This window comes from Taudactylus pleione, unplaced genomic scaffold (assembly GCF_031769625.1).
Source record: "Taudactylus pleione unplaced genomic scaffold, aTauple2 ptg000019l, whole genome shotgun sequence".
Lineage (NCBI taxonomy): Eukaryota > Metazoa > Chordata > Amphibia > Anura > Myobatrachidae > Taudactylus > Taudactylus pleione.
This window is the reverse complement of record NW_028284421.1, coordinates 25,695,114-25,711,001: the sequence shown is the minus strand read 5'-3', so window position 1 is coordinate 25,711,001 and position 15,888 is coordinate 25,695,114. Positions and strand designations below refer to the sequence as shown.

The following is a 15,888-nucleotide window of genomic DNA, read 5'->3' as shown; positions in this document are numbered from 1 at the left end:
GGAGCAGGGTGGATATGCTGTGTGATGATAGGAGCAGGGTGGATATGCTGTGTGATGATGGTGATAGGAGCAGAGGAGATATGCTGTATGATGATATTGATAGGTGCAGGGTGGATATGCTGTGTGATGATAGGAGCAGGGTGGATATGCTGTGTGATGATGGTGATAGGAGCAGAAAAGATATGCTATGTGTTGATAGGAGAAGGGTGGATATGCTGTGTGATGATAGGAGCAGGGTGGGTATGCTGTGTGATGATGGTGATGGGGGCAGAGTAGATATGCTGTGTGATGATGGTAATAGGAGCAGAGTAGATATGCTGTGTGATGATAGGAGCAGGGTGGATATGCTGTGTGATGATAGGAGCAGGGTGGGTATGCTGTGTGATGATGGTGATGGGGGCAGAGTAGATATGCTGTGTGATGATGGTAATAGGAGCAGAGTAGATATGCTGTGTGATGATAGGAGCAGGGTGGATATGCTGTGTGATGATAGGAGCAGGGTGGATATGCTGTGTGATGATGGTGATAGGAGTAGGGTGGATATGCTGTGTGATGATGTTGATAGGAGCAGGGTGGGTATGCTGTGTGATGATGGTGATAGGAGCAGAGTAGATATGCTGTATGATGATGGTGATAGGAGCAGGGTGGATATGCTGTGTGATGATAGGAGTAGGGTGGATATGCTGTGTGATGATGGTGATAGGAGCAGGGTGGGTATGCTGTGTGATGATGGTGATAGGAGCAGAGTAGATATGCTATATGATGATGATGATAGGAGCAGAGTAGATATGCTGTATGATGATGGTGATAGGAGCAGAGTAGATATGCTGTGTGATGATGGTGATAGGAGCAGAGTAGATATGCTCTATGATGATGGTGATAGAAGCAGGGTGGATATGCTGTATGATGATGATGATAGGAGCAGGGTGGATATGCTGTGTGATGATGGTGATACGAGCAGGGTGGATATGCTGTATGGTGATAGGTGTAGGGTGGGTATGCTGTGTGATGATGGTGATAGGAGCAGAGTTGATATGCTGTATGATGATGTTGATAGGAGCAGGGTAGATATGCTGTATGATGATGATGGTGATAGGAGCAGGGTGGATATGCTGTGTGATGATGGTGACAGGAGCAGAGTAGATATGCTGTATGATGGTGATAGAAGCAGGGTGGATATGCTGTATGATGATGATGATATGATAGGAGCAGGGTGGATATGCTGTGTGATGATGGTGATAGGAGCAGGGTGGATATGCTGTATGATGATGATGATATGATAGGAGCAGGGTGGATATGCTGTGTGATGATGGTGATAGGAGCAGAGTAGATATGCTGTATGATGATGGTGATAGGAGCAGGGTGGATATGCTGTGTGATGATAGGAGTAGGGTGGATATGCTGTGTGATGATGGTGATAGGAGCAGGGTGGGTATGCTGTGTGATGATGGTGATAGGAGCAGAGTAGATATGCTATATGATGATGATGATAGGAGCAGAGTAGATATGCTGTATGATGATGGTGATAGGAGCAGAGTAGATATGCTGTGTGATGATGGTGATAGGAGCAGAGTAGATATGCTCTATGATGATGGTGATAGAAGCAGGGTGGATATGCTGTATGATGATGATGATAGGAGCAGGGTGGATATGCTGTGTGATGATGGTGATAGGAGCAGGGTGGATATGCTGTATGGTGATAGGTGTAGGGTGGGTATGCTGTGTGATGATGGTGATAGGAGCAGAGTTGATATGCTGTATGATGATGTTGATAGGAGCAGGGTAGATATGCTGTATGATGATGATGGTGATAGGAGCAGGGTGGATATGCTGTGTGATGATGGTGACAGGAGCAGAGTAGATATGCTGTATGATGGTGATAGAAGCAGGGTGGATATGCTGTATGATGATGATGATATGATAGGAGCAGGGTGGATATGCTGTGTGATGATGGTGATAGGAGCAGGGTGGATATGCTGTATGATGATGATGATGATATGATAGGAGCAGGGTGGATATGCTGTGTGATGATGGTGATAGGATCATGGTGGATATGCTGTATGATGATGGTGATAGGTGTAGGGTGGGTATGCTGTGTGATCATGGTGATAGGAGCAGAGTAGATATGCTGTATGACGATGGTGATAAGAGCAGGGTAGATATGCTGTATGATGATGATGATGGTGATAGGAGCAGGTTGGATATGCTGTATGATGATGGTGATAGGTGTAGGGTGGGTATGCTGTGTGATGATGGTAATAGGTGCAGAGTTGATATGCTGTATGATGATGGTGATAGGAGCAGAGTAGATATACTGTGTGATGATGGTGATAGGAGCAGAATAGATATGCTGTGTGGTGATAGGAGCAGCGTGCATATGCTGTGTGATGATAGGAGTAGGGTGGATATGCTGTGTGATGATAGGAGCAGGGTGGATATGCTGTGTGATGATAGGAGCAGGATGGATATGCTGTGTGATGATGGTGATAGGAGCAAAGTAGATATGCTATGTGATGATAGGAGCAGGGTGGATATGTTGTGTGATGATAGGAGCAGGGTGGGTATGCTGTGTGATGATGGTGATAGGAGCAGGGTGGATATGATGATGATGATGATGATAGGATCAAGGGGGATATGCTGTGTGATGATGGTGATAGGAGCAGGGTGGATATGCTGTATGATGATGGTGATAGGTGTAGGGTGGGTATGCTGTGTGATGATGGTGATAGGAGCAGAGTAGATATGCTGTATGATGATGGTGATAGGAGCAGGGTGGATATGCTGTGTGATGTTAGGAGCAGGGTAGATATGCTGTGCGATGATAGGAGCAGGGTGGATATGCTGTGTGATGGTGATAGGAGTAGGGTGGATATGCTGTGTGATGGTGATAGGAGCAGAGTAGATATACTGTGTGATGATGGTGATAGGAGCAGAATAGATATGCTGTGTGGTGAGAGGAGCAGGGTGGATATGCTGTGTGATGATAGGAGTAGGGTGGATATGCTTTGTGATGATGGCGATAGGAGCAGGAGGGTATGCTGTGTGATGATGGTGATAGGAGCAGGGAGGGTATGCTGTGTGATGATGGTGATAGAACCAGGGTGGATATGCTGTGTGATGATAGGAGCAGGGTGGATATGCTGTGTGATGATAGGAGCAGGGTGGGTATGCTGTGTGATGATGATGGGGGTAGAGTAGATATGCTGCGTGTTGATGGTAGTAGGAGCAGAGTAGATATGCTGTGTGATGATAGGAACAGGGTAGATATGCTGTGTGATGATAGGAGCAGGGTGGATATGCTGTGTGATGGTGATAGGAGTAGGGTGGATATGCTGTGTGATGGTGATAGGAGCAGAGTAGATATACTGTGTGATGATGGTGATAGGAGCAGAATAGATATGCTGTGTGGTGATAGGAGCAGGGTGGATATGCTGTGTGATGATAGGAGTAGGGTGGATATGCTTGTGATGATGGTGATAGGAGCAGGAGGGTATGCTGTGTGATGATGGTGATAGGAGCAGGGAGGGTATGCTGTGTGATGATGGTGATAGAACCAGGGTGGATATGCTGTGTGATGATAGGAGCAGGGTGGGTATGCTGTGTGATGATGGTGATGGGGGCAGAGTAGATATGCTGTGTGATGATGGTAATAGGAGCAGAGTAGATATGCTGTGTGATGATAGGAGCAGGGTGGATATGCTGTGTGATGATAGGAGCAGGGTGGATATGCTGTGTGATGATAGGAGCATGGTGGATATGATGTGTGATGATGGTGATAGGAGTAGGGTGGATATGCTGTGTGATGATGGTGATAGGAGCAGGGTGGATATGCTGTGTGATGATGGTGATAGGAGCAGGGTGGATATGCTGTGTGATGATGGTGATAGGAGCAGGGTGGATATGTTGTGTGATGACGCTGATAGGGTCAGAGTAGATATGCTGTATGATGATGGTAATAGGAGCAGGGTGGATATGCTGTGTGATGATGGTGATAGGAGCAAAGTAGATATGCTATGTGATGATAGGAGCAGGGTGGATATGCTGTGTGATGATAGGAGCAGGGTGGGTATGCTGTGTGATGATGATGATGGGGGTAGAGTAGATATGCTGCGTGTTGATGGTAGTAGGAGCAGAGTAGATATGCTGTGTGATGATAGGAGCAGGGTAGATATGCTGTGTGATGATAGGAGCAGGGTGGATATGCTGTGTGATGGTGATAGGAGTAGGGTGGATATGCTGTGTTATGATGGTGATAGGAGCAGGGTGGGTATGCTGTGTGATGATGGTGATAGGAGCAGAGTAGATATGCTGTATGATGATGGTGATAGGAGCAGGGTGGATATGCTGTGTGATGATAGGAGTAGGGTGGATATGCTGTGTGATGATGGTGATAGGAGCAGGGTGGGTATGCTGTGTGATGATGGTGATAGAAGCAGGGTGGATATGCTGTGCGATGATAGGAGCAGGGTGGGTATGCTGTGTGATGATGGTGATGGGGCAGAGTAGATATGCTGTGTGATGATGGTAATAGGAGCAGAGTAGATATGCTGTGTGATGATAGGAGCAGGGTGGATATGCTGTGTGATGATGGCGATAGGAGTGGGGTGGATATACTGTGTGATGATGGTGATAGGAGCAGAGTAGACATGCTATGTGATGATAGGAGCAGGGTGGGTATGCTGTGTGATTATAGGAGCAGGGTGGATATGCTGTGTGATTATGGTGATAGGAGCAGAGTAGACATGCTATGTGATGATAGGAGCAGGGTGGGTATGCTGTGTGATGATGGTAATAGGAGCAGAGTAGATATGCTGTATGATGATAAGAGCAGGGTGGATATGCTCTGTGATGATAGGAGCAGGGTGGATATGCTGTGTGATGATGGTGATAGGAGCAGGGTGGGTATGCTGTGTGATGATGGTGATAGGAGCAGAGTAGATATGCTGTATGATGATGGTGATAGGAGCAGGGTGGATATGCTTTGTGATGATAGGAGTAGGGTGGATATGCTGTGTGATGATGGTGATAGGAGCAGGGTGGATATACTGTGTGATGATGGTGATAGGAGCAGGGTGGATATGCTGTGTGATGATAGGAGCAGGGTGGGTATGCTGTGTGATGATGGTGATGGGGGCAGAGTAGATATGCTATGTGATGATGGTAATAAGAGCAGAGTAGATATGCTGTATGATGATAGGAGCAGGGTGGATATGCTCTGTGATGATAGGAGCAGGGTGGATATGCTGTGTGATGATGGTGATAGGAGCAGGGTGGGTATGCTGTGTGATGATGGTGATAGGAGCAGAGTAGATATGCTGTATGATGATAGTGATAGGAGCAGGGTGGATATGCTTTGTGATGATAGGAGTAGGGTGGATATGCTGTGTGATGATGGTGATAGGAGCAGGGTGGGTATGCTGTGTGATGATGGTGATGGGGCAGGGTGGATATGCTGTGTGATGATGGTTGTAGGAGCAGAGGAGATATGCTATATGATGATGGTGATAGGAGCAGGGTGGATATGCTGTGTGATGATAGGAGCAGGGTGGATATGCTGTGTGATGATAGGAGTAGGGTGGATCTGCTGTGTGATGATGGTGATAGGAGCAGAGTAGATATGCTGTGTGATGGTGATAGGAGCAGAGTAGATATGCTGTGTGATGATGGTGATAGGGGCACGGTGAATATGCTCTGTGATGATGGTAATAGGGGCAGAGTAGATATGTTGTGTGATGATGGTGGAAATGAGAAGACAGAAGGGGGGATGGACTCTAATTAGGAAAGAGACCCTCAAAGTAAGTGGGTTAGAGAAAAAATTAAACGTTGAATGGGGAGGGAATGTTTTGGTATGTCAACCAAGGGACCATATTTTATCGAAAGACTTCGAGGTGTAACACAATATAGCGGTCATGTATTCCATCTTGCAGACATACCAAATATGTGATATTATTGCCTGCATAGGAGGAGTGGGATTTTTCCAGTCAGCTGCAGTTTGGCAGGTCATAGCAGATACGATATGTCGGATCAACTTATTCTGATGCCGGGATAGGGTGGGCATGTACAAGGTAAGGAGAAAATGCTGAGGATCAGAGGGAATAGTTGTCTCAAAGAGGAGCGAGAGGAGACCGACAACCTCCTGCCATATACTGGCTTGTTTAGGACAGGTCCACCAGATATGCAAAAAGGTACCTTTGCCCCGACATCCCCTCCAGTACCTATCCAAAACATCGGGAAACATTACTTTTAGATGGGAAGGTACATAATACCATCGATATACCAATTTTAAATATTTTCCTTGATTTTGGCGCAAATAGAACTGGCGGCGGCGTTGTTCCAAATTTCCATCCAATCCTCAGCATCTATAGTGTCCCAAATCCTGCTCCCACGCCAATTAATGAGAATACCGATTAGGACGTACTTCCTCACTTAATAGTAGAGTTGAGACCCCAGGTAGAGGGTCGTTTCCAACATATGGACTCAAAAGAATTTAAGCGTCTGCTAGTCAGTGTCGGACTGGTTTTGGAGTGGAAGTGCCTAATTTGTAAAAACTAAAAAAATCTTTAGATGGTATTGCTACTTTTTCTCGAATTTCAGGAAATTGGAGAAAATTAGTACCTATGGTGATATCATTTAAATAGTAAATATTACCCGATGACCAGGCAGTAGAGGAAGATTTGCATAAACCTGGAGGGAATGCAGGGTTATGGAATAATGGTATCAAAGGGGACGGGCTTGGAGCTAGTTTAAAACATCTATTGATTAAGTCCCAAACCGCTAAAGAACGGGAAATTACAGGGTGAGAAGAAACTATCTGGGGCCGATGAATCCTAGAAAGCCATAACAGGGAAGATGCAGTGGTCAGTCCCAGCTCCTCGGCTTCAATATCCACCCAGAATGTCTCCCACCTTTCAGCAAGATATGTTACAGGTGGACAGACCGGTAGTCACCAAAGCACATAGGCGGCCTGTATTTTTTCAGTCTGCCCTGCTTTCATATTCTGACACATCATCTGAGGAGGCAGATGATGCACACGGTTCTCCTCCAGGCTTCCCCTCGGGTGAGGTGGCTCGTCATTCGATAGTGGATGTTGAAAATAGAGGATGAGGATGCTGCTCCTAAGCCTAAAGCCCGGTGTTTAAAAGACAAAAAGTGGTGAGGCTGAGTTCCCTCAATCAGAACAGCTCACTAAGCTTATGGGGAAGCATGGAATATTCCTAACAAACAGTTCCAGATTCCAAGAAGACTGGCGTCTTTTTACCCTCTCCCACCTGGTGAGTGTACTAAATGGGAAGTCCCTCCTATGGTGGATTCTCATGTGGCACGTTTAGTTAAGAGCTCAACGTTGCCTATACCATCTGCATCCTCCCTTAAGGATGCTACAGATAGAAAACTAGAAACTTGTCTTCAGTCTGTTTACTCGTTTTCTGGCGCTATTACTAGGCCAGCTAGGGCTGCAGCCTGGGTTGCTAAGGCTGTTGAAGGATGGATGAATGCACTGGAAGACAGCATGTCATTGGACGCTACCAGGGAGCAACTAGCCTTCATCTCCCATATTCGGGAGGTAGCCTCTTATTTGGAAGAAGCTGCGTTGGATACTGGACTCCTAGATTCTGCAACGTCGGTAGTCGCCCGCAGAGTCCTTTGGCTATGATCCTGGACAGCGGACTCGGAAATTAAGACATCCCTCGAATCCTTGCCTCTGGCAACGTACTGTTTGGCACGGAATTAGACAAGATAGTGACTACTCTAGCAGCTTCAAAATCTGCTTTTTTGCCGTCAGCAGCTACTCCTAAGCCTAATAGGTCTTCCTTTTGGCCTTTCGTCCCCAAGGTACGACAAAAGGAAAGTCCTTTCCAAGGCAGCCTGCTTCAGACAAGACCAACAAGTCTAGAGCTAAGCCGCCTTGGGCGTCTAGACGTCCAGCTACTGTCTGCCGACAAACCCTCCGTCTGATGGGGACAACCACAGACGCCTAGGTATAGAAGTAGTCTCTCGTGGATACACTCTCCCTTTCCTTAGATGCCCCCTCCAGCAATGTTTTTGTACAGGTCTTCCATCAGACCCCATCAAGACCCAGGCCTTCGAGGAAACCATTCACTCCCTGCTAAGTTCAGGTGTGGTAATACCTGTTTCTTCAGTTCATCGAGGAACTGGTTTTTATTCCAATCTCTTTTTGATTCAGAATCCGAATGGGTGTCTTCGGCCTATTCTGAATCTCTAACCCCTCAACGGGTTTATCATAGTGCCCAAGTTCTGCATGGAAACTCTAAGGGCTACTGTTCTGGCAATGGAACGTGTGGATTTTATGGTTTCCCTGGACATTCAGGATGCCTATCTGCATGTGCTCATTATGCCATCCCACCAACGATTTCTACGGTTTGCTGTTCTGCAGCAACATTACCAATTTTAGGCAGTGCCATTTGGTCTGTCAATGGCCCCTCGGGTTTTCACCAAGTTAATAGCAGTTATGACGGCCTACCTGAGGCGTCAGGGAGTCAGAACCCTGCCATACCTAGACGACCTCTTTATTTTGTGAGTCACAGGCTGTTTTACAATGCCACCTCCAGCTGACCATTGCCTGTCTGCAAGCACACGGCTGGCCTGTCAATTAGAAAAAGTCCTCCCTCTTTCCAAAACAGAGGGTGGTACATTTGGGTGCACTCCTATATTCCCAGGTACAAAGGATCTTTCTGCCAGCAGACAAGATTTCAGTACTGCAATTGTGTGTGCGCAAATTGCTCTGCAATCGAAGAGTATCCATTCACTCAGCAATGCAGGTCCTGGGATCCATGGTATCCACCTTCGATATGGTGGAATACGCACAGTTCCACTCCAGGCCCCTTCAACAGTTGAATTTCTCCCAGTGGAACAGATAGTATCCTCGGATCAGGTCCCAGATGATCCTCCTCTCTCCGGAGGTTTGGCTTTCTCTCTCATGGTGGCTGCAGATGTCTCATCTTGACGAGGGTCACCCCTTCTGGATTCTAAATTGGGAACTTCTCACTACGGATGCCAGCCTTCGTGGATGGGGCATGTTGACAGGTTATCATACTTTTCAAGGGAGATGGACAACTCAGGAAAGTAACCTGCCTAAAAATATGCTGGAGCTTCGAGCTGTGTATAGAGCGCTCACTTTGGTGCGACACCTTCTCCAGGGTAGGCTGGTCCAAATCCAGTCGGGCAGCCATGTGGGAAGTAGCACACATCCTAATGTGGGCTGAACATTATCTCCTGGCAATCTCTGCAGTATTCATCCCCGGAGTCCTCAACTGGGAAGCGGACTTCCTAAGCCATCAGGATGTACACGCAGGAGCATGGGCTCTTCACCCAGATGTATTCCAACTCCTGGTGAACAAATGGGGCCTACCAGACATAGGGCCTGATTCAGACCCACTCGCAAGCGGCTGTCCGCTCGCAAGTGGGTCAATGTTGTGCTCTGCGCATGCGCACGACGGCGGGAGCTCCGTCGTGCGCATGCGCCAGATGCGACGAGCGAAGGACTTTCCTTCGCTCGTTGTGTCTGATCAAAGGGGGCGTGCTGTCGATGTTGATTGACAGCACGCCCCCTTTGGTGGGCGTGCCGGGGGCGTGCCTCCCTGATGGGGGCGTTCCCACGGGAATGCCTCCCGTCAGAAGCCGGCCCACTGACATCACTAGTGATGTCAGTGGGAGTGATTTTGGCTCTGATAGAACCAAAATCACTCCGGGGCTTGCGGTTGAAAACCTCAACTGCAGGCTCCGGCTCGCAGTTTCGATGGTCGCGATGGTCAAGACCATCGCGGCCATCAAATTGCACGCTCGTATAGGCTGTGGGTGGTGACCCACAGCTATACGAGCGTCCAGGAGGACGCTCCATTTTTATGGAGGGTGGCCCTCATTCAGAGCGTGCGCTCTGCTCAGAGCGTACGGCTCTGAATGAGGGCCATAGACCTCGTGGCAACATGTCACAACCTCAAGGTCCCCAAGTTGGGTCCAGGACCAGAGACCCCTCAGCAGCTATCGTGGATGTTCTGGCAGTGCGATGGAATCCTCCTCCCAAGGGTTTTCTGGAAATTCAAGCCGGAAGGTGGCACAGTGATACTGATAGCTCCAGCCTGGCCCAGGCGCCACTAGTTCACCTATCTACAGAGTCTCTCCATAAATACTCCTTTCCACTTCCTATATGGCCGGACCTATTAGCACCGGGTCCTTGTCTATACTTGGACCTCACTTGTCTGTCTATGTCGACATGGCTCTTGAGTTATCCTTCTTAAGAGCCAAAAGTTTCTCTAGCTCTGTAGTCAGGACAATGCTCGGTGCAAGGAAGTCTTTCTCATTCCGCATGGATATGAAGAGAGCTTTGGGATCGAGGAAGTCAAAATACAGGTGGTTGGCAGGATGGAAATTTAGTGTGACATGAGAGGTGACTGGGAGAGAAGGGAGCATGCAGGGCTTAGTGGTGTGGTAGCAGGACCATGGTTGGAGAGAAATGACTGAAAATGGAGTAACGGGAGATGCAGGGGAGAGTACCAGAGGGGTGGCAGGGAGCCTGGGGTGGAGGAGGCAGAGGAAACTAAGGACGGAGGTGAGAGGCGGAAAAAGGCGGTAGAATGGGATGTGGTCAGGATCCTGGCGGCAAGGATCCTGACGAGGGACACAATAGCGGAAGCAGAATCCTGACTGGTCAAAATACAGATGGATCCCAATGATGATTATTCGTGTTAGGCACTAGGGGGATGGTTAGGGTTAGGCTGCCAAAAGGGAGAGTTATGGTTAGGATGCGGGAGGGGTGGTTTAGGGTTAAAATACTTACCAACATTTGTTGGGATTTTGGGCCTGATTCAGACCCACTCGCAAGCGGCTGTCCGCTCGCAAGTGGGTCGATGTTGTGCACTGCGCATGCGCACGACGGCGGGAGCTCCGTCGTGCGTATGCGCCAAACGCGACGAGCGAAGGACTTTCCTTCGCTCGTTGTGTCTGATCAAAGGGGGCGTGCTGTCGATGTTGATTGACAGCACGCCCCCTTTGGTGGGCGTGCCTCCCTGACGGGGGCGTTCCCAAGGGAACGCCTACCGTCAGAACCCGGCCCACTGACATCACTAGTGATGTCAGTGGGAGTGATTTTGGCTCTGATAGAGCCAAAATCACTCCGGCCCTTGCGGTTGAAAACCTCAACCGCAGGCTCCGGCTCGCAGTGGCGATGGTCGCGATGGTCAAGACCATCGCGGCCATCAAACTGCACTCGTATAGGCTGTGGGTGGTGACCCACAGCTATACGAGCGTCCAGGAGGTCGCTCCATAATTATGGAGGGCGGCCCTCATTCAGAGCGTGCGCTCTGCTCAGAGCGTACGGCTCTGAATGAGGGCCTTTGACCGTTGGGATTTTGGTGTGTCTGGATTTGAACGTGTCAGGATTTTCATGTGTCAGTATTGTCTGGATTTTGTCCGACACATCAGTAGTAATGGAGAGCAAAAATGCAGGTAAATATATAAGCACAACTACAATAGTATATAATGAAGATGAAAAGTCTGGAGCTGTTATGGGTGCAGATTAGTAGATAGTTATACAGTAGGATGCTTATATGTTCTATACTGTTATAGTTCCTAATTACAAACTGCCTTTCTACTCAGGGCCCATGGAAAATACATTCCAGGATTTCTGGCAAATGGTTTGGGAACAGAATGTGTTGGTCATTGTAATGACCACCCGGTGAGTTATTGGGATAATATCTGTAAATGCTCAGCATGTTGTTGGGTATCTTCATTTAAAATCCATTTCCTGTGCAGAGTTGAAGAGGGCAGCCATCGAAAATGTGGCCAGTATTGGTCTCCGTCCCCTGGGTCCACAGCTTTGTACGGCACTATAACTGTCAGGAATATAACCACTGAGAGCCATCAGCACTTCAGAAAGAGTACTTTGGAGCTCAGCATCCGCCAGGTATAGCTACATAATATGTATCTCCCTCGCATTGCACAGACCTTTGTAAGGGGTATATTTACTAAAGTGCTGACTTTTAAAAGTGGAGATGTTGCCCTTAGCAACCAATCAGATTCTAGGTATTTTCTAGAAGGTGCTACTAGATAAATGTTAAGTAGAATCTGATTGGTTGCTATGGACAACATCTCCACTTCTCAAAACCCGCACTTTAGTAAATATACCCCTAAGCGTTTCAAAAGCAATCCACAAAATGTACAGTAATTGCATTGTTAATGATCACATGTTTTCCAGGTGGCCTATGGTGTCAAGTCCTGGGTGAATATAAAGTGATATTCCTACTGCATGATAAACAAAGTCTGTTCTGCAATTTGTCTACAGTATATAGATTATAATCTGATTTTTTATATGGTCATTTTCCAGGGTATTCGCTCAGTAATATTTCTTTTATCTTAAAATGAAAATATTATGTTAGCACAAAAGTATTTTCTGAATAGCCCATGTCAATAAATTTCAATACAAATAACTAACTGTCCACATCTCTTATTATGCTCCATCTCTCAGGTTCGGGAAACACGACAGATCAGTCATTTGCAGTTTTTGAGCTGGCCGGATTTTGGGGTTCCCAGTTCTGCAGCTGCTCTTATCCATTTTAGGGATGCTGTGAAGAAAGAGCAGAGAAGACTGGTGCATGAACTAGGAAATAAATGGAAAGGTCCTGCAGGTGGTCCTCCCATTGTGGTGCATTGCAGCGCAGGCATCGGAAGGACAGGTACGTCAGCTGGGGGGGGACCACAGTGGCTGCATGATGGGAGCATGAAATGGAAATGATTCCTATAAAGTAATACATGTAGGATAGTCCATGCTGAGGGGTGCTTAAATAGGATAAAATAGAACTACAAAAACAATACTCTTAACATTAACAAAAAAAGGACCAAACAATTAAATTTTGTTCTTCCTGCAGGTACTTTCTGTACTCTAGATATCTGTTTATCCCAGATAGAAGATGTGGGTACCCTGAGCATCCAGCAGACAGTTAGAAGAATGCGTAAACAGAGAGCCCTGAGTATACAGACTCCGGAGCAGTACTACTTCTGTCACATGGCCATCCTCGAGCACTTTGCTAGCTGACACCAGTACCTTGGCATGCCCACCTGTGGCATTTCCTGCATGAAGGATCCGAGGACCAACATAAAGGTTTGCAGGAGTCCTCATTACCTTTGGATACTGCAAAATCAGTAAGACATCCCCATCGATGGCTCTTAGGCAGAAGCAATAATATTATACAAACTGACTGTAACTAGGAATTGCACAGCAGCATTATACTCTATGCACTTTCACATAACCACTATAAAGTACAAGTATTCCATAACAGAATACAACGTACCCAGCATACTGTATACTCAATTAAGATAGGGATATTATATAACTGTTTAAATATATGCATGTGTACATTAAGCACATAAGCTTGGACAGTATACATCAATACCAATTATTATCAGATTATATATTAATCATCATACACCTGCATTACATAAAATCCATACATTTACATAAAACAGTGTACTACATAGTGGATGGCAATAGTGTTAATTACTCATTGTCTTCATTGTACAGACCTTGTCTATCCTCCAGAATGTGTTAGAAACCCATAACTTCTGGTTCACATGTTATGACTTAGCGATAAGGGATACATGTACACCCCAATGTAATACACAGCATCGATCTCTGCATTGAGTGTAATGGATATGCTGTAACCATTTCTGTCAAGTACATCTCCTATGATATATTTTATTTGGGGAGCCAGTGTGTGCAGCCAACCGTTATACAGTACCTCCAAACCAGATATTACATACAGTGCTATAGAGAGGGACAGAACGCTTTTCTCATGTAGCCATAATCACATACCATATGATTTGTATTGGTTTCAACTAGATGATACACATCATAAAAGCTATAGATTCATAAAGTAATTTAGTTACATAATCGTATATATTTCATGGGCCAATGAGATGTAAAACCCTTGCAATTATAAAGTAAGGAAGGTTGATTTGTATAAGGACATTTACTATCCTGTTAACAGACTGCAGTCCTTATTAGTTCTATTATTTGTATATAAATGTACAGGTATTTAAACTTGTTTATGAATACCTACATGTGAAATATATATATGCATACAATAATTTATATGCCATTTGTTTTTTTTTTTAAACAATGTCAGGGTCATCACCATTTGTTTTGTAACTGGAAAAGGTACACAGGACAAATTCCCACAATCATTAAAACCCCAAAGTATATGTTAAGCTTAGCTGTTACATATGATCTCGAACAAGATAAAATATATCTATTACAGCTACATTTTAAAACGTATTAAAAATATATAAAAAATATTTAATTGTTCAAAATCCAAATTATGTGAATGAAGAAAAAAAAATCAAATTGTACAGCAATTTAAAAAAGAAAAAAAAATCTATGTGAATATATGCAAGGACCAATTCTAAGGTCTGAATTTCTTATGTCATCCATGGTGGTCCAGCCTGTATCCTCCTGTTCTATGTTCCTTGGTAGATGGGAGTATGACCTGTATAACTTTCACCTGGTATATCTACATGTTGCAATCATTGTGAAATCGTACAGTTACCTCTTACTAGACACAACCATGCTTAAAGTATTTGTAGCTGGTACTCGTATAAGAGAGAAAGCCGGACCAAACATGTCACTCCTCCAACATCTAGCCTCATTTCCCATAGAGCACAGCACCAAGATTATCATCTCTAACCTAAACATAATTTCTCTCCTGCAGGTTATCAACATTTTATATAATTGTACGTTTAAAAAGCTTCATATGTAAAGTATTTTTATGCTTTGTATAGATTACAAAATGTGTGAAACTTTATTTTTTCAATTGGATGGATGTCTTGTTACGTAGGTCTCTTTGTAGGTTCTAAAGTGGAAGACTCTGAAATTGTATAAAAAATATATATTTGAATGTCTATGCAATTGTTCACCACATTATATTAAAAAGTATCCCTGATTTAATTGTTTATTTTTTTTTTATTTCTGTATTCTTTATAGATTTATTTATTTTTTTTAATTTAAACAATACGGAAGTCATCAATTACATAATAATACAGCATAAAAGCATACAACATCAACAACAAAGTATAGCACATCTTTTCAACAAACAGTATATATAACTCGGCAGACAAATGGTAAAAAGAACAACAATATATAAACAGATTGACATAGACATCAGTAATGGAAAATACCAGTACACTGCTATGATATATAAAATAAAAAAATAGATAATAGTGGCAACAGCTCTAGCACAGACCTGTCCAAGCATATTACACCCACAGCATAAATAGTTCTATAGCCGTGGCAGCAGCAATCATTCTGCCCAACCTTGAATGACACCATCTATCCCATTTATCATGAAATTTAGACATATTGTTTTCGTATTTAATCACATCTTTCACGAAGATTCGCCATTTAAGCGGGTCAGGGGGATCAGTTGAAAACCAGGATCTTGGCCAGTGTGGAGAGACACATAATATAACAATATAATATTAATCAATGTGTTTCTTCTAGGTCAAGAGCAAATAGACAGATTTTAGGACTAAAGTTGGGCAAAGAAGGATCCGTGATCAATATATCCTTCCAAATGTGTTCCCAGAAAAATTAGACTAATGGACAGTCGATTTTGATTGTTTATTTAGTTATTTTTTATTCCTTACAAAAATATAGGCATAGTAATTTAATGTTCTGTGTTTTATATGTCTATTGATAGATGCGCATATACACACACACATGTACTGTGCTGTTGAAATGTATATTACTTGCTTCAACTGACTTTAGGAATCTGTATGAAATACCAATGGACGGGATGCCGGTTGTCAGTACACTGACAGTGGCATCCCAATGGTTCAAATCCCGACAGGGGAACGGTGAGTAATGTTCCCCTGTCCTATTTA

General features: G+C 44.9%; 1 protein-coding gene across 4 annotated transcripts in view; it reads left to right on the top strand.

The window, feature by feature from the left end:
* PTPN9 (protein tyrosine phosphatase non-receptor type 9) overlaps positions 1–15,888 on the top strand; it is a 65,134-nt gene that overhangs the window by 35,521 nt on the left and 13,725 nt on the right. For 3 of the 4 annotated variants that reach the window (XR_015869732.1, XR_015869733.1, XR_015869731.1), the window contains exons 10-13: positions 11,611–11,689; positions 11,767–11,917; positions 12,479–12,686; positions 12,879–13,111. Coding sequence is in view for 1 of the 4 variants with exons in the window: in XM_088446192.1 (XP_088302318.1) it covers positions 11,611–11,689; positions 11,767–11,917; positions 12,479–12,686; positions 12,879–13,045 (605 nt within the window). In the remaining 3 variants the exon portion in view is untranslated. Of the gene's footprint in view, positions 1–11,610; positions 11,690–11,766; positions 11,918–12,478; positions 12,687–12,878; positions 14,949–15,888 lie in introns of those variants that run through there. The other variant, XM_088446192.1, reaches the window with a different exon arrangement.